Below are 20,174 nucleotides of genomic sequence, written 5' to 3'. Positions count from 1 at the left end.
TCACCTGGTGGACACTTAAGTTGTTTCCAGTTTTAAGTTATTACAAATACAGCTGTTGTGAACACCTGTGTACAAGTCTCTGTGGAGACATACTTTCATTTGTCTTTGGTGAATACTTAGTAGTGCACTGACTGGGTCATATGGTGGTAGTATGTTTCGCTTTTAAAGAAATTCCCAAACTATTTTCTAAAGTGGCTGTACCAATAATAGGTGTGTGGTAGTATCTCACTGTGATTTTATTTGCATTTCCCTAATGACTGATGCTTAACTCCTTTTCAAGCACTTATTTACCAGCCACATAACTTTGCTGAAGAAACTGTTTAAATTTTTGCCTATTCTTTTTCTTAGGTTTTCTTCTTAGTATTTAAATCTTAAAAATTATTTGTAGTACCTTCTGGAAACAAGGCCTTAATCAGATATGTGATTTGCAAATAATTCCTCCCAGTCTGTAGCTTGTCTCTTCATTCCCTTAATGTTTCTGAAGAGCATAAGTTGTCAATTTTGATAAACTCCAATTTATCATTTTTGTCCCTTTATGGATCATGCTTTTGATATCAAATCTAAGAAATCTTTGTGTAATCCAAGATCATAAAGATTTCTTCCTATGTTTTCTTCTAAAAGTTTTACAGTTTCAGGGTTTACATTTAGATCTATGATCCATTTTAATTTTTATACATTTTGTGAGGCATGGAGCAAAGATATTTTGTTTTTGCATATGGATATCCAATTATCCCGGCACCGTTTGTTGAAAAGACTGTCCTTTCTCTGCTTTCAGTTTTGTTGAAAAGAAAACGTTCATCAAACTATTTTGGATAGGTAGTACATTCACATTATTTTTAAAGTACAAAAAGATTAAGTGAAAAACATCCCAGCCGCCCAGTCTCCTTCCTCAAAAATAATGTTGCCAGTTTATTATGGGTCATTTTAGACAGTCTATGCTTATACAAGTGAATACATACATATATATTCTTTATCTCCCCACCCTTTTTACATCCAAATAGTAAAATATTACATATACTCTTCTGAACTTTTATTGTTTAAACCTAATAATATATATATATATCTTGAAGCAGTATGGATACAAACTATTATTTAGCCAGTCTCTTATTGATAAGATTTTGGTTGCTTCCTCTGTTGCTATTAGCCAGCAATACTTCAGTAAGTGACCTTGTATACATGTCATGTGTACAAGCCAGTATATCGGTAGGAAAAAGTCCTAGAAGGACAATTGTAGGGTCAAAGTTGTGATAAATATTGCTAAATTGCCCTCCATAGGAAGGCATAGGAACTCCATAGGAAGTTGTACTGTTTCATAATCCCAACGGTAACAAAGGAGGATGTCTTTTCCCCACATCTACCTCAACGTTATAAAACATCCTTAAACTTGAACCTGTAACATTTAAAATATTTAACTTTTTCTACAGAAAAGGATCCCAGAAAAGTGCAAAAGACGGCAACTTACAGGTCCTGATAATCTACTGAATTTTGTTCTAGAAAAGTATACAAGAATATCATTTTAAAAATTCTACCAGTTTTTTAAGTGTATGTATATATCAGTATGTATATACACACATATAAATGCAAAAATGCCACTAGATGTTTACAGAAGACATCTAAATAGTAGTGAGGCAGGAGAATAGGGTCTGGAGGCAGGGAACTTAAGGCCAATTCATGCTGATTTCCTAAAGCTGGATCAAGGAAAAACACCAAGGTCTGGGGACAGGAAAAGTGAGGCCAATTTTTGCTGACTTCCCAAAGCTGGATCAAAAGGAAAACACCTGGGTCTTGGGACAGGGAAGCTAAGTCCAATTAACACCAACTTACAAAAGCTACACCAAAAGGAAAAACCCCATCTCCCCAGCAAGTAGCAAAGGATCAAAGGCTACTACTCTCCCTACACTCCTCCCGCTTCCACCATGTCTCAGATGGAAAGGGAGCGTGTCTTGGATTGGCCCCGAGCCAAGCATGGGCCATCCCTTCATCAGCATAGGGCATCAATTCACCTGAGCCTTTAATTAGCCACAGGCCAAATCCTTCATCCAGATAAGAGGTAGCCATAGGGACCTCAAAAGGAGTACTTAAAACCCAGAAAACTCCACACCCTATGGGGTTCTTTCATTGTTTTAATAAATCCCTGCTTTCACTGCTTCCTTCATTACTTTGCGCGATTTTTTCAATTCTTTGTTCAAAACACCAAGGACCTGGACAACTAACACTCACAGCCCTCCTTCCAGTAATAGTAGCCCACTCTAGAAGATAAGCTATAGTATTTTCTATTTCTAAATATCAGATAAAGATGAATGCTCTAATAAGTTTTCTCAAGAAAATATTTTCCAATGTTAAATTTCTTGGGGTTTCTTGAATTAATTTTCTATTTGAAAATGAGGCTTTATCCAAGCATTTTAGCTCAAATGTTAAGATTAGGTAGAAATTTTGAATTTTTTAAAAAATCAAAATTATATAAAAAACTCAGTAGTTACTGTTATGCCAAATGTTCTATGTCTAAAACTAATTATGTGATGGCTAGGATAATGGTTTCAATCTATATTAGTCTTTTTTCTATTTGTGAAGAACCTTATTTCCTTGTTAGTCATATCTTCAAGCATTATATTTCTGGATTAATATTTCATTCTTGTATAAATTTAAAACTTCCTTAAGATTTAATTTGTGGTCTTCACTTACCGAGTCCCGTTTAAGAAAATTTGGTGATTCATCATTTATTAAAGGTCTTGAGGCTAGAATCTCTATTTTGCCTTCCAGTCTTCCCTCCATGGTTTTAATAGCATTCAAAAGAGTCTTTAGAGAGATCCTAGAGTCTCCAATATCCTGAGATGTTTTCATAGAAGGCAGGTTAGGTGCAAAGCTCACACGGCGTGTAGAGTTTGGAATAACACTAGGCAAACCAACTGATGACGTTCTTTCCTTTATACTGTTTACATGGGACCTAGAGATTTCGGGGGATTTTGAAGATGCAGGCCTCTCTGGAGATTTCCTTTTTCTTAGAGGCATCGTCAATTATTAATAAAAACAATAAAATCAGCTAAACCTAGAGTTATTTTTCAAGGAATAGCCCCTTTACTAGGAGAAACAACACAGTGTTCTAGAAGGAGCCGTAATGGAAAATATATTGAAAATGTGTTTCTCTGCTTTCAGAGTGAAGAGATCACACTGTAAAATATGACCCAGCAAAGAAACAGACCTTATGCCAACTTCCCTGTCAGAGAGCGCATCTAATGAGGCCTCCTTTAACAACTCTGTGACCTCATCACTCATCAGCAGAGTCAAGTGGTTAGAACTCTATGAGTATTCCATTTGAAAACATATTTTAGTTCCTTGGTTACCAGGGGTATAGATACACAAATATCATAGACACAGAAGTTACATATGCTTTTATTAAGAGTTAACGATTTAAAAAATAACCTAATGATATGCGTGCTAAATTTGTAAATAATTGAAATGAGTTACTTTCTTCTGGTAACACTTTCCTGGGATATGTTCTTCACTAAATGTTTTTGTTATCTTGCTTAACTTTTTCTATTCATTCGTTAAAATATTATGTGAACTATGAAAGGTTTTTAGCTTCAAGAGCCACCATGCTGACAAGTAAGCACTTTCATTACCAATACTTCTTTCAGGTGAGCATCTGCCTGCTGCAGGTGTACCCTCTTGGCACTGAGTTCTGAGTTTGCCTTTAATTCAAAAAACAAAGATACTTGTTCCTCACAACTGCCAAAATTTGTAATGCTCAAGTTTAAAAAGCACTGCCTTTATGAAAGCATTTCTCACTGATTCTACTCATAATAATGCTCCCTATGAATGTTCAGTAATACAATCTATTTTTCTGAAAAGCATAACTTTCTATTCTCTAATAAAGTTTATGGAGTACATTTCCTAACTATAATAAGCAAGTTGAATGTCTCGATCCTGCTTCAGGTATCTTTACAATTTCTGAGGCTTTAGCAGAACCCTGTATGTACTAGGTGCTTGAAAAAAAGTTTGTTAAACTGAGTCAAGTGACAGCATATTCATCTTTCTGGGATTGTGTGGTAAAGTGGGGAAAAAGACATCAAACAATTTCTTAAAAACGAAATATAGCAGCAATCCGCTTTTGTAGATATTAATCACACCTGAGCATATTTAGTCTGTAGAGACTTATTCATCTTGCGTAGATGATCATTCTGTAAGCTGGTGTCAGTAAAAGACTGTACTTGTTCTTCTAGCTGTTTAACTTTTATCTAGAGGAAAAACAAAAATACAAAAAGAATTTTAAAAAATAAAGACATTTAAACATATATATTTACACATATTTATATACTCCAGAAGGGGGAAAAAGGGTCATGAGTTGTAAAAAAAAAAAAAAAAAAAAAAAAAAAAATTACAGAGAATCTTTAAAACTTGCAAAAAGCAATCCTAAGTTTAATCATGCAAAAAATGATTTAGACTCTGTAGCCATTTAAATGTACTGAGATAACTCATTTGGTTTCTAGTGCTTATAGGCCTCCAGATGGACATGACTCATGAATATAACAGTGAGATTTTGTGGCTAATATAATTCAAAAATTTGTGGCTAATATATTTGAATTGTGGTACTTGGCATTCAAAACCCTTTTGAATGTGTATAATTAGAACTGTCAATGTGCAAGAAGCAGACATATCAGACCAGAAGAATGGAATGGGGTGGAGAACAGGCATAGAGTCTTGTGTTTCACTGACACAATATTATAAAAGTTGAATAAATGGAATTCTTATATGTTGAATTATATTTTAAAACTAATTCATAAAGATGATACTCACAAGTCTCTCTTCAAAGAAAATTATCATTTTGGAGGACAAAATCATTTAATATATACTCATAAATCTCCAAATTATGCGTTTTTCCATATTTGCTTCCTCTTATCCCCAAACCATTCACACACAACAATTAACATTACCGAACCTACCCCTAAATCAGGAAAATTTTCATCCAAAATTTTATTTAAATCAACAGTTCCATCTCTCAATATCTTGTTTCCTATCTGTAGAGTGCCAACATCTCTTTCACTAGCTACTGGACATTTTCAGCAACTGTTAAAATTTGAATGGGGTGTTAGAAATCAGGATGGTTAATTAGCCTTGTGGGTGACAGTTACTGGAAGAGGGTACTGGGTGTTAGGGATGTTCTGTTTCTTGATCTGAGTGCTGATCACATAGCTATATTTACTTTATAAAAAATTCATCAGGCTGTGCCCTGCGTACTTTTCAGTATATATGCTATAGTTCAACAAGAAATTAACTGTAAAAAACAAGGTAAACCAAGCTCTTACCTAACTTCTAAATTAAGGTCACAAATGCAGTTGCTTATAGGGGCCAGGCAGCTAACACAATGTTGAAATCCTAGTGGTTAAGTGATGGGGCCAATGGTAGATTAGAGTGAGGCCAAAGAACTCAAACTGACATATGTTTAAAAACAACTTTAACAGTGCTGGAAATCTTTCAGACATATATGCCATCATCCCATCTATCCACCACTGAACTTAAAAAAAAAAAAACTACTGTTAAAATTGAAAGCTTCTGTGTAGCCTATCCCAACCAAATCTCCTTCTATCCTACAGTTAACTATTTTGCTGAATGTATCATTCCTATTCTTTAAAAAATAACTTTATATGTATCCCTAAACAGTATATAGTATTGTTTTATGAGATTCATCCATGTTAACACATGTAACTCTAATGTACCTATTTAATATGCCCTCTTAAATATACTGATTTTAGGCTATTCCGTTCCAAGATGACCAAATAGGAACAGCTCTGGTCTGGAGCTCCCAGCGTGCCCGACACAGAAGACGGGTGATTTCTGCATTTTCACTGAGGTACCTGGTTCATCTCATTGGGACTGGTTGGACAGTGGGTGCAGCCCACAGCGGGTGAGCCAAAGCAGGGCAGGGCATCGCCTCACCTGGGAAGCGCAAGGGGGGTCAGGGGATTTCCCTTTCCTAGCCAAGGGAAGCCGTAACAGATGGTACCTGGAAAAACAGGACACTCCTGCCCAAATACTGTGCTTTTCCAACAGTCTTAGCAAACAGCACACCAGGAGATTATATCCTGTGCCTGGCTTGGCAGGTCCCACGCCCACAGAGCCTTGCTCACTGCTAACGCAGAAGTCTGAGGCAGCAGCCTGGCATGGGGAGGGGCGTCCGCCATTGCTGAGGCTTGAGTAGGTAAACAAAGCAGTCAGGGAAGCTTGAACTGGGCGGAGCCCACCACAGCTCAGCAAGACCTCCTGCTTCTGTAGACTCCACCTCTGGGGGCAGGGCATAGCTGAACAAAAGGCAGCAGAAACTTCTGCAGACTTAAACGTCCCTGTCTGACAGCTCTGAAGAGAGCAGTGGTTCTCGCAGCACAGTGTTTGAGCTCGGAGAACAGACAGACTGCCTCCTCAAGTGGGTCCCTGACCCCCATGTAGTCTAACTGGGAGACACCTCCCAGTAGGGGCCAACTGACACCTCATACAGCCGGGTGCCCCACCAGGACAAAACTTCCCGAGGAAGGATCAGGCGCCATATTTGCTGTTCTGCAGCCTCCGCTGGTGATACCCAGGCAAACAGGGTCTGGAGTGGACCTCCAACAAACTCCAACAGACCTGCAGCTGAGGGACCTGACTGTTAGAAGGAAAACTAACAAACAGAAAGGAATAGCATCAACATCAACAAAAAGGGCATCCACATGAAAACTCCATCTGTAGATCACCAACGTCAAAGACCAAAGGTAGATAAAAGCACAAAGATGGGGAGAAACCAGAGCAGAAAAGCTGAAAATTCTAAAAACCAGAGTGCCTCTTCTCCCCCAAAGGATCACAGCTCCTCACCAGCAACGGAACAAAGCTGGACAGAGAATGACTTTGACTACCTGACAGAAGTAGACTTCAGAAGGTTGGTAATAACAAACTTCTCCGAGCCAAAGGAGGATGTTCGAACCCATTGCAAGGAAGCTAAAAACCTTGAAAAAACATTAGACGAATGGCTAACTAGAAAAAACATTGTAGAGAAGACCATAAATGACCTGATGGAGCTGAAAACCATGGCACGAGAACTACGTGATGCATACACAAGCTTCAATAGCCAATTCGATCAAGTGGAAAAAAGGGTATCAGTGATTGAAGATCAAATCAGTGAAATAAAGCGAGAAGAGAAGTTTAGAGAAAAAAGAGTAAAAAGAAATCAACAAAGCCTCCAAGAAATATGGGACTATGTGAAACGACCAAATCTACGTTTGATTGGTGTACCTGAAAGTGACAGGGAGCATGGAACCAAGATGGAAAACACTCTGCAGGATATTATCCAGGAGAACTTCCCCAACCTAGCAAGACAGGCCAACATTCAAATTCAGGATATACAGAGAACACCGCAAAGATACTCCTCAAGAAGAGCAATCCCAAGACACATAATTGTCAGATTCACTAAGGTTGAAATGAAGGAAAAAATGTTAACGGCAGCCAGAGAGAAAGGTGGGGTTACCCACAAAGGAAAGCCCATCAGACTAAGAGCAGATCTCTCAGAGAAACTCTACAAGCCAGAGAGTGGGGGCCAATATTCAACATTCTTAAAGAAAAGAATTTTCAACCCAGAATTTCATATCCAGCTAAATTAAGCTTCATAAGTGAAGGAGAAATAAAAACCTTTACAGACAAGCAAATGCTGAGATATTTTGTCACCACCAGGTCTGCCTTACAAGAGCTCCTGAAGGAAGCACTAAACATGGAAAGGAACAACCAGTACCAGCCACTGCAAAAACATGCCAAATTGCAAAGATCATTGATGCTATGAAGAAACTGCATCAACTAATGGGCAAAATAACCAGCTAACATCATGATGACAGGATCAAATTCACACATAAAAATATTAACCTTAAATGTAAATGGACTAAATGCCCCAATTAAAAGACACAGACTAGCAAATTGGATAAAGAGTCAAGACCCATCAGTGTGCTGTATTCAGGAGACCCATCTCACATTCAGAGACACAAATAGACTCAAAATAAAGGGATGGAGGAAGATCTACCAAGCAATGGAAACCAAGAAAAAGCAGGGGTTGCAATCCTAGTCTCTGATAAAACAGACTTTAAGCCAACAAAGATCAAAAGAGACAAAGAAGGCCATTACATAACGGTAAAGGGATCAATTCAACAAGAAGAGGTAACTATCCTAAATATATATACACCCAATACAGGAGCACCCAGATTCATAAAGGAAGTTCTTAGAGACCTTTAAAGAGACTTAGACTCCCACACAATAATAGTGGGAGACTAACACCCTACTGTCAATGTTCGACAGATCAATGAGACAGAAGGTTAACAAGGATATCCAGGACTTGAACTCAGCTTTGCACCACGCAGACCTAATAGACATCTACAGAACTCTCCACCCCAAATCAACAGAATATACATTCTTCTCAGCACCACATCACACTTATTCCAAAATTGACCATATAGTTGGAAGTAAAGCACTCCTCAGCAAATATAAAAGAACAGAAATCACAACAAACTGTCTCTCAGATGACAGTACAATCAAATTAGCACTTAGCATTAAGAAACTCACTCAAAACCGCACAACTACATGGAAACTGAACAACCTGGTGCTGCTGAATGACTACTGGGTAAATAACAAAATTAAGGCAGAAATAAAGATGTTCTTTGAAACCAATGAGAACAAAGACACAATGTACCAGAATCTCTGGGACACATTTAAAGCAGTGTGTAGAGGGAAATTTACAGCACTAAATACCCACAAGAGAAAGTGGGAAAGATCTAAAATCAACACCCTAACATCACAATTAAAAGAACTAGAGAAGCAAGAGCAAACAAATTCAAAAGCTAGCAGCAGGCAAGAAATAACTAAGATCAGAGCAGAACTGAAGGAGATAGAGACACAAAAAACCCTTCAAAAAAATCAAGGAATCCAGGAGATGGTTTTTTGAAAAGATCAACAAAATTGATAGACTGCTAGCAAGACTAATAAAGAAAAAATAGAGAAGAATCAAATAGACACAATAAAAAAAAGATAAAGGGGATATCACTACCTATCCCACAGAAATACAAACTACCATCAGAGAATACTATAAACACCTCTACACAAATAAACCAGAAAATCTAGAAGAAATGGATAAATTCCTGGACACATACACTCTCCCAAGACTAAACCAGGAAGAAGCTGAACTTCTAAATAGACCAATAACAGGCTCTGAAATTGAGGCAATAATAGCCTACCAACGAAAAAAGGTCCAGGACCAGACGGATTCACAGGCAAATTCTACTAGAGGTACAAAGAGGAGCTGATACCATTCCTTCTGAAACTATCCCAATCAATAGAAAAAGAGGGAATCCTCCCTAACACATTTTATGAGGCCAGCATCATCCTGATACCAAAGCCTGGCAGAGACACAACAAAAAAAGAGAATTTTAGACCAATATCCCTGATGAACATTGATGTGAAAATCCTCAATAAAATACTGGCAAAACAAATCCAGCAGCACATCAAAAAGCTTATCCACCACAATCAAGTCAGCTTCATCTCTGGGATGCAAGACTGGTTCAACATACACAAACCAATAAACATAATCCATCACATAAACAGAACCAATGAAAAAACCACGATTATCTCAATAGATGCAGAAAAGGCCTTTGACAAAATTCAACAACCCTTCATGCTAAAAACTCTCAATAAGCTAGGTATTGACGGAACGTTGTCTCAAAATAATAAGAGATATTTATGAAAAACTGACAGCCAATATCATACTGAATGGGCAAAAACTGGAAGCATTTCCTTTGAAAACTGGCACAAGACAGGGATGCCCTCTCTCACCACTCCTATTCAACATAGTATTGTAAGTTCTAGCCAGGGCAATCAGGCAAGAGAAAGAAATAAACGGTATTCAATTAGGAAAAGAGGAAGTCAAATTGTCCCTGTTTGCAGATGACATGACTGTATATTTAGAAAACCCCATTGTCTCAGCCCAAAATCTCCTTAAGCTGATAAGCTACTTCAGCAAAGTCTCAGGATACAAAATCAATGTGCAAAAATCACAAGCATTCCTATACACCAATAACAAACAGCCAAATCATGAGTGAACTCCCATTCACAATTGCTTCAAAGAGAATAAAATACCTAGGAATCCAACTTACAAGGGATGTGAAGGACCTCTTCAAGGAGAACTACAAACCACTGCTCAACAAAATAAAAGAGGACACAAACAAATGGAAGAACATTTGTTCTTCCATAATGCCATATGGCCATACTGCCCAAGGTAATTTATAGATTCAAGGCCATCCCCATCAAGCTACCAATGACTTTCTTCACAGAATTGGAAAAAACTACTTTAAAGTTCATATGGAACCAAAAAGGAGCCCGCATTGCCAAGACAGTCCTAAGCCAAAAGAACAAAGCTGGAGGCATCATGCTACCTGACTTCCAACTATACTAAGGCTGCAGTAACCAAAACAGCATGGTACTGGCACCAAAACAGATATATAGACCAATGGAACAGAACAGAGCCCTCAGAAATAACACCACACATCTACAACCATCTGATCTTTGACAAACCTGACAAAAACAAGAAATGGGGAAAGGATTTCCTATTTAATAAATGGTGCTGGGAAAACTGGCTAGCCATATGTAGAAAGCTGAAACTGGATCCCTTCCTTACACCTTATACAAAAATTAATTCAAGATGGATTAAAGACTTAAATGTTAGACCTAAAACCATAAAAACCCTAGAAGAAAACCTAAGCAATAACATTCAGGACATAGGCCTCGGCAAGGACTTCATGACTAAAACACCAATGGCAACAAAAGCCAAAACTGACAAATGGGATCTAATTAAACTAAAGAGCTTCTGCATAGCCAAATAAACTAACTACCATCAGAGTGAACAGGTAACCTACAGAATGGGAGAAAATTTTTGCAATCTACCCATCTGACAAAGAGCTAATATCCTGAATCTACAAAGAACTTAAACAAATTTACAAGAAAACAACAACCCCATCAAAAAGTTGGCGAAGGATATGAACAGACACTTTTCAAAAGAAGGCATTTATGCAGCCAACAGACACATGAAAAAATGCTCATCATCACTGGTCATCAGAGAAATGCAAATCAAAACCACAATGAGATAACATCTCACACCAGTTAGAATGTGGATCATTAAAAAGTCAGGAAACAGCAGATGCTGGAGAGGATGTGGAGAAACAGAAATGCTTTTACACTGTTGGTGGAAGTGTAAACTAGTTCAACCATTGTGGAAGACAGTGTGGTGATTCCTCAAGGATCTAGAACTAGAAAATACCATTTGACCCAGCCATCCCATTACTGGGTATATACCCAAAGGATTATAAATCATGCTACTATAAAGACACACGCACATGTATGTTTATTGCGGCACTATTCACAATAGCAAAGACTTGGAACCAACCCAAAATGTTCATAGATGATAGACTGGATTAAGAAAATGTGGCACATATACACCATTCAATACTATGCAGCCATAAAAAAATGATGAGTTCATGTCCTTTGCAGGGACATGGATGCAGCTGGAAACCATCATTATCAGCAAACTATCGCAAGGACAGAAAAACAAACACCCCATGTTCTCACTCTTAGGTCGGAATTGAACAACATGAACACCTGGACACAGGGCAGGGAACATCACACCCCGGGGCCTGTCGTGGGGTGGGGAGCAGCAGGAGGGATAGCATTAGGAGAAATACCTAATGTAAATGATGAGTTAATGGGTGCAGCAAACCAACATGGCACATGTATACCTATGTAACAAACCTGCATGTTGTGCACATGTACCCTAGAACGTAAAGTATAACAAAAAAAATACTGATTTTAAAACTGGCATAACTACTTTTAGTAAGGGAAAATATAACAAAATCTAGTAAAACTTAGGATATGCACATCCTAAAACCCAGTAATTCTACTCCTAAGAATTTTATATTTAGCTGAGAGAATCTTCTGTATATAAGGAGACAAGTACAAAAATTCATCATATCATCATTGTTATTGTTTGCAAGCAATTAAGAACTAGCCGATTATCCATCAACAGAAGAATAAATACATTGTGGCATATTTACATAATGGAATACTGCACAGCACTGAAAAGGAAGTTCAAACCATGTTTGAACATGAGGCAGCAGTTTCCAATAAAGTTTACATTAACACACAAAATCCAGTATTTATATCATTCATTAACAAGTTGATTCTGAAAATGTAGTCTTTTACCAAATACAATTCATATGTATATTTTTAATCCATTCTAATCCAGTTGAGAACACACAGCAGACTACTGTTTTGACTATGTTTAGTATACAGCTCTTCCTTTAAATTGTCTTGTAAGAGTTATGTGCTCCAAGAGCACTTTCCCTAGAGCTGATGAAGTCAGTGCTTTTGGAATGTGGCAGCCCAAGACCTGACATAAAAGCACCAATGAATCAATAGTTCACAATAGTTCAAAAAGTGTTTCTTCAAAGACTATCAAAAATCTTAAACTCTTATTATAGGAATATGAACAGCAAACAGGCACGTATTTCCTTTATGATTACACAGAATCTGGATAATTTCTAAGATTGCATAGTTGCGGTTTAAAAGGTCAGACAGATAACATCAGACCCATTCATAAATTATAAAATATATTTCATTCCCAGTCAAAATTTGGCTTTAAGTCTGTCATGAGAGCCTGGGATCTGTCTTATATATTTCATAATATATTTCATTTTTCTTGGAAAAACTAAAAAAAGGTTAAAGTCATGGGTCATAGCCTCTTATAAGATCATTCATTTCAGAAAGGGGAAAGTTATTTTATGCCTGTAAAGATGTATATACCCAGCCTGTAATGTAGCCTATTTTTCCCAATGAGAAGTAGATAAGAGAGGTGTGCTTATCCTCCTCATTTTATAGATGATTAAGATGAAACTCAAGAAAATTAAGATCTTTCCACGGTCACACAAATGTAGATAATATTTAAATGCATCACTACCTCTGCAAAATATTAATATTAATAGGTGTTCTAGTAATTCTTTTTATTGTAGTTCTTTTTATTGTTCTAGTAATGTACTGTTCCGCAAGCATGGCTTATTGACTACCTTTTAGATGGCCTGCTATTTCTGGGCCCTATCCTGTCTGCTAACCCTATGGTAAACCCTTTGAGTAGATGAGGATGAGGTTAATGCTGATGTGTTTGGCAAGCTTCTAGTGAGATTACTTATCAAATCAGCTCCATAGTTGCTGCTATGGTTTGGATGTGGTTTGACCCTGCCAAAACTCATGCTGCAATTTAACTGCTGATGTAATTAAATGTTGAGAGGTAGTGGGACCTTTAAGAGGTATTTGGGTAATGAGGGATCTGCTCTCATGAAGGGTTAATGCAGTCTCACATGGGTGAATAAGTTCTCGCTCTTGGGTTGTTATAAAGTGAGGCTGCCTCTTGTGTTTGGTCTCTTTGCAAACACCCACTCTCCCATCTGCTTTCTGCCATGACATGAGGCAGCATGAGGTGTTCACAGACAGGGTGTATGATCCTGGACTTCCCAGCCTCCAGAATCATGAGCCAAATAAACTTCTTTAATTTACAAATTACCCAGTCTCAGACATTCTGTTATAGCAACAGAAAACAGACTAGGACGGTTGCCAAGCCTAACTGGGCTTCACTTCATACTATTTAATCTAGTGGGCCTCAACTATGGTTTTAACATTGGAATCATCTGAGTAGCTTTAAAAAGTACTGAAGTCTCTTGTAATCCCAGCACTTCGGGTGGCCAAGGCAGGCAGATTGCTTGAGCTCAGGAGTTCGAGACCAGCCTGGGCTACATGGAGAAACCCTATCTCCATGGAAAAACCAAAAATATGAAAAAACTTAGCTGGGTATTGTGCTGCACACCTGAATCCCAGCTACTTGGGTGACTGAGGTGGGAGGAACATTTGAGCCCGGAAGGCAGAGGCTGCAGCAAGCCCAGATATTGCACCATTGCACTCCAGCCTGGATGACAGAGTGAGACCTCATCTCACACAGACACACACACACACACACACACACACACACACACAGCACTTCAGTCGAGGAACTATCCCCTGAGATTTTGATTTAATTGCTCTGGGATGCCTTTCTAGTCATGGGAATTTTCCCCCTTCATTTTTTCCTAGAGACAGGGTCTCACTCTATCACCCAGGCAGGAATGCAATGGCATGATCATAACTCACCATAGCCTCCAACTCCTGGGCTCAAGTGATCCTCCCACTTGGGGCTCCCACCTGAGCCTCCCAAGTAGCTAGGATTACAGGCGCTTGCCATCACGCTTGCCTAATTTTTATTTATTTAATTTTTGTAGAGTCAGGGTCTTGCTATATTGCCCAGGCTAGTCTCAAACTCCTGGCCTCAAGCCATTCTCCTGCCTCAGCCACCCAAAGTGTTGGGATCAGGTATGAACCACCACGCACAGCCTCCCCCAACATTTTATAAAATGTTTTAAATATATAGAAAAATGGAAAGAATTTTACTGTGAACATGCATACACCAACCATCCCATCCAAATTCTACCATTAATATTCTTTTATTTGCTTATCACATATCTACCCATTTATCATTTCCTCTATCCATCCATCAACCTATTTTTTCTATGCTGCATTTCAAAGTAAATGGCAGATACCATACACTTCCCAGCATGAGGAATTTTAAAAACTGCCTAGTGATTCTAATGTGTAGCTAAGACTTAGCACCACTGATTTGGATTTCAGTGTTTCCATTGGAGTTAGTTTAAGTCAGGCTTACCTATATCAGTTGCAGGCTTCCTGCTCTGGGGTACCATAGGGACAAAACCCACAGGCAGCAAAAGAACAGTATCATCACATTCACTCAATTGCCTCTGAGTCTGTTTCCAGATTTATTTCTTTTTAGAAATGTGTTATAAAAATTCAGCAAAAAGAGGTATAGGCTTTCTACATTCTCAGTGAATGACCATGCATAAGATGATTATAATAAAGTTTCAAATAGTCACAGAATGGGTTTTGGCTTCACAATTTTAGGTTTCAGCAACTACAGTATGTAAATAGAAGTCACCTGGCTATTAATGAGGCCACAAACTTAAGGATGTTCAGAGACTATAGACTTAGTAAATGACAGAGCTACGTATTCTCAAAATCTAGCAATATTTAATTTGATAATTGGTATTTTTAAAATTCAAACAAGAAAAATCAGAAAATAAATCTCATACCTGGAGTTTTCCGTTTTCATAGGCCAGTCTATTTTTACTTTCAGTAATTTTTCCCAAGACTTTTTCCACCTTCTGTTGGGCAAGCTGATAAGGCAAACAAAGGCATCAGAACCTCTAGGCATAGAAAGGAATAACCATTTTCATTTTTAAACAAGTATTTACATCCTTACCATTTCTATCATCATAAGATCAAGATTCCTCTTTATTTGCTACTGCTGCTTTTAGTCTTTTCCTACATAGTTGATCACAGGGCTAATATGCAACATGTACAGAGACTGCTAATAAAAGCATGAAGCTTTAAGAGTACCAGAGTTTGTCGGTTTTGTATATTAACTTTTTTTGTTATGTCAGTTATTCCTTTGTAGTTGTGATCCAGCATGGATGTGGTGTGGTTGTATCAGTGACTGCAGGTAGTCTGTGGAGCATTACACAGTTCTTTACGGAAATAGCAGCTGCAAGTGACCAGGACCACTGACAGCAGAAGGCACCTCACTTACCATGGTAAAAAGCAGTTTAGAAAAATCTCAAAAACAAAATAAATGTTTATTGGAGACTCAAACTCATTGTTTGATCAAATACTCAACACAGTATTATCTGGGGCAAACATTACCAAAGCTTTCATATTTCACAAAATTACATATTTTCATTATTCAAACAGCCTTTAATAATGACAGTTATTTTTTCATATCCTGTTGTTCTCAGACTACATCAGAAAAAAATAAGTACAAAATTTAAATTTTGGGCCATATTGGTACTTTCTTTATATGAGGGGCACCATTAAGTGATTGAACGTGGACTTTTCACCCTCCACAATCAATGCCAGTGTTATATCTTAATAACAGGAAATATTGTCATATGTCAAAATCATCTTCATAAACCAAATGTGGAGATAATGCACACAAAGCAAATGTGACTAAAGACACAAACTCTTAATCACTCATAAGCTAACTAGCTGCACTATGGATCATTTGCAGTAAATCTTAAGTTCAAAGTCTTATTAATGTTGGTAAGTATCTCATATTGACATTATTCACTATTTCTGGTTTATATTTGCTTATTCTGTGAATAACAGAACAGAGTGCCTTTTAGGCATTTTAAGCCAAAGAATTTTAGACTTTTGTTTTATGTTCAATTTTAGGTAAGCTGATAAGATAAAACCCATGTATTAATTTACATAAGAGATATTCCTCACTATCTCCAACATGATTACAGCTATTCTTTAGTCACCACTTTGTAATATCCTTTAAGTGTGTGAACCTACCACACCTGCTTCTAAATAAAAGCAAAAACACATTCCAAACTAGATTACTATAATCTGTAACTCATATTTTCCTCTGTTCAAAATATTTTCTATGAGAAGGCACACTAAGCTGGGCACAGTGGCTCACACTTGTAATCCCAGCACTTTAGGTGGCTGAGGTGGGAGAATCACTTGAGGCCAGAAATTCAAGACCAGTCTGGTCAACATAGCAAAACCCTGTCTCTACAAAAAATTAAAAAATTAGCTGGGCATAGTGGTGCATGCCTGTAGTCCTAGTTACTTGAGAGGTTGAGGCAGGAGAATTGCTTGAAACCAGCTGGTCGAGGCTACAGTGAGCCGTGATGGTGCCATTGCACTCCAGCCTGGAAGACAGAGCAAGACCCCCATTACAAAAAAAAAAAGGCACAGTAGTCTGGAGCATTGTTTTCTCCTTAGCAGTTGCCTTGGCTAGAAGAATTTTCATTTTTGACGTTCAACACTTGATAAAAATCTATGGAAAAGCCCTTGTATACCACCTACCGTAAAATCATACACCTTTAATATAAAAACTTATACCCAATATTAGGCTTTTGTGGATTATTAACTATTAGACCAAGTATTTGTCCTGTCAGAATTAATATTTATTTCATACATTATTATACATATTCATAATTCAGTTTTTTAAAGTTTTTAAAATCACTGTGTTGCTCCCATTAAGGCAAAGGAAAATATGTTTTAAAAAGCATTTAGACCAGTAGAGTATTGGTTTCAAAATAACCTGAGCAAAATGTAGACTGCTATCAATAAATAGGAAACTCATGATGATAAATATATTATCACAAAATTAGTTCATCATTGATTAATTTTTGTGGAAAACACAGTGCTCTTTGCCAAAATATTATCTGTTTTGGGAACTATGATACAAAATCATTCCATGAATGTAACATTACAGTTTAGGATTATGTTGACCAAGTCTTCAGCAGCAAATAAATTGTAAGGATGGTCAATAATACCACAAAAGCAAAGCTACAAGAATTGAACAATGAGAACACATGGACACAGGAAGGGGAACATCACACACTGGGGCCTGTTGCCGGGTGGGGAGAGGGGGGAGGGATAGCATTAGGAGATATACCTAGTGTTAAACGATGAGTTAATGGGTGCAGCACACCAACGTGGCACACGTATACATATATAACAAACCTGCACGTTGTGCACATGTACCCTAAAACTTAAAGTATAATTTTAAAAAAAAGCTTATTTAAAATTCGATTCAAACTTCTACAAATTAAGATGTCTCAGTGTGCTGTAAAGCATAGGTAAGAACATATAAAAAACCAAGAACTAAAGTTAACCTAAAATATGCTAGCTCTAACAAATACTAAACACTCAAATATAACTATCTTCTTGAAATGGGGAAAGTTTTTTTTAAAGAATAACTTAAATTATCTGAGTCTTCTATAAAAGGTGACCAGAAATTTAAAAAATAATGGAGCTTTTCCCTTATCAATACAATTCCCTCTTTCAGGCAAAGGCATAAAGAAATTCCATTAATCTTTTAAATATACTTTTAAAACAATAATTTTCCCATTTTGCCACCAAAGAGAATGCTAATGTACAAACGAAAATTGAGCAAAATCAAAATGTGATAATATTTGACAAAGGGTCACTTATTTAAATATTATGACACACACAAAAAATAATTGTTCCAAGTTGCTAAGGGAAAGTGGATGTTAAGGCAGTTACTTAAATTACTGTTTACAGATTTAAATAGGCCCTGTACTTTCATCAACAGGAGACAAGAAATTAGAAACCACTTAAATGAGTGAATATCTCAGGTTTTGAGTTACAGAAGAGTGAACTGAAATTAACTTTTGCTTAAATACTCTTGGTAATATACTATAAACATTATTAGTATACAGAGCAAAACAGAAACTGGGGAATCACTTGAGAAACATCATACAGAGAAAGATACCAAACATTAGAATACCCATTTTAACTCAGAAACACAAAGATACCACTCTTTAGAAAAGCAGGAAGTAAAAATAGGAAGAATTATCTTAAGATATGAAAGATAGGTTGCCAAAGATCAACAGTAAGCCACAAAATTGTTTCTAAAATCATTTTTAAAATCTAGGTGAGCTGTACAAGTTAGCAGAAGCTGTTAGAAGAATACACAAAACCAGTAGGATACTGGCATCTTGGTAAAGCTACTTTATAAGCAGATTGTAAGCATTTTTTAAAGTTTTTGATTATTTTGAATTTTTTATTCAAAATATTTAACAACAGTATGACATGAGCCCCAGCAAATCAAACCAACTTAGACATCTGCATGAGTGTACACTGACAATGTCATCCTGGTTTTAAGAAATAATACATTTTAGTTCATTTTTAAATTTCAAGTCATTAAAGTCCCAGTTGTACAGGGAATTATATTCCTGTCTGGTGCTACAATTTTAAAATATATGTTTAAACCCCAAAAGAGAAGTGGGGAGGAAAATCATTCAAACTGAACTCAGGCATGGTAACCTTCCTACATTTGGATCTTTTCTCACTGTGGTTCCCTGCGTGACTGCCAGTGGTAATGGAATTAAATTGCACTATCACTACAGGCTAAAATGGCAAAAACAAACAAAAAAATACCCCTGAAATTAGGAAATATGAAAGAAATAGCAGAGAATGTTATTGCAATATGATATTAATCCTTACTGCCTGGCAAAACAGACATGACCTTCTTTGTATTCTAGTCAATCAATGTTTTTAAAGCACCTATTATGTATTAGGCATTATGCTAGGCAAGGGAATATAAAGATGAGTAACTACTGTTCTCGCATTAGAAGAGAGTGAATGCAGATGCATAAACAGGCCAATCTCTAATCAATGTAGTAATTATTCTGATACGGATGTGCAGAGTATACTGTGGGATACCTACACTAGAAGAGATCCTCTTGGCATTGCAGGCCATGAGAGGTTAAGAACCTGCCCAGGTCACACAGTAAATGGAGGTTGAAACCAGGTCTATCTGAATTCAAATTTGTGATGTTACACACACAACACACAGTCATGTGTATCTCCAAAAATCAATGAGGGGTTAGACCAGATGGTACTCTTTATAAAGAATTTCAAGTTTTTACTCTCAAAGAACAAAAATACACTGCCAGCATTGAATGACAATAGATTTAATGATATTGCTAAGATTTAAAAACAAATCCTGAAATCCCTAGCTCATTCCTCAAACTCATATAGCCAACCGAAGCATTTCCAGGCAGGCATGGTCAGAGACGCTTCTGGGTGGAGACAGAACTGCAAGCTAGAATTGCGTTATCTATGAGTCATCACTGGGAACCTGTAATCAAGACATGGTAGGCAGGCAAAAATCAACACTGACCAAATCACTGGCAAGATCTGTCAAAGTCATTAATAGGGTAAGGCTAGGCCTGCTCACTGGCAATGGATTCAGGAAAGAATCAGTCAGACTGAGAATGTGGTCTCCCAAAGGAACCCAGCTGAGGCTGGCCAACCAGCAAAGGACATGGCTGAATCTTTAATTCTGCAGAGAGAGAGGGTTGGTCTGAAATAATACCAGGGATTACAGCTAATGGATCTTGTCATTCCAATAGGCACTTACAGGCTTTTTTTTTTTCTCTGAGACAGTTCAGATACTAAGAATTCAATAAATGTTAGCTATCTGCTACACG

General features: G+C 37.3%; 1 protein-coding gene across 10 annotated transcripts in view; it reads right to left on the bottom strand.

Annotated features, from left to right (window-relative positions):
• Positions 1 to 20,174, bottom strand: part of CCDC150 (coiled-coil domain containing 150) — a 93,091-nt gene that overhangs the window by 16,402 nt on the left and 56,515 nt on the right. For 9 of the 10 annotated variants that reach the window (XM_054679177.2, XM_016950256.3, XM_063790637.1 and 6 more), the window contains 2 exons: positions 15,237 to 15,320; positions 4,128 to 4,235 (listed from right to left, as the gene is read on the bottom strand). In XM_054679177.2, the coding sequence (XP_054535152.1) occupies positions 4,128 to 4,235; positions 15,237 to 15,320 (192 nt within the window). Of the gene's footprint in view, positions 1 to 2,682; positions 3,288 to 4,127; positions 4,236 to 15,236; positions 15,321 to 20,174 lie in introns of those variants that run through there. The other variant, XM_024355002.3, reaches the window with a different exon arrangement.

Source organism: Pan troglodytes, chromosome 13 (genome assembly GCF_028858775.2).
Source record: "Pan troglodytes isolate AG18354 chromosome 13, NHGRI_mPanTro3-v2.0_pri, whole genome shotgun sequence".
NCBI classification, from domain to species: Eukaryota; Metazoa; Chordata; class Mammalia; order Primates; family Hominidae; genus Pan; species Pan troglodytes.
This window is presented reverse-complemented; position numbering and strand designations above follow the sequence as displayed.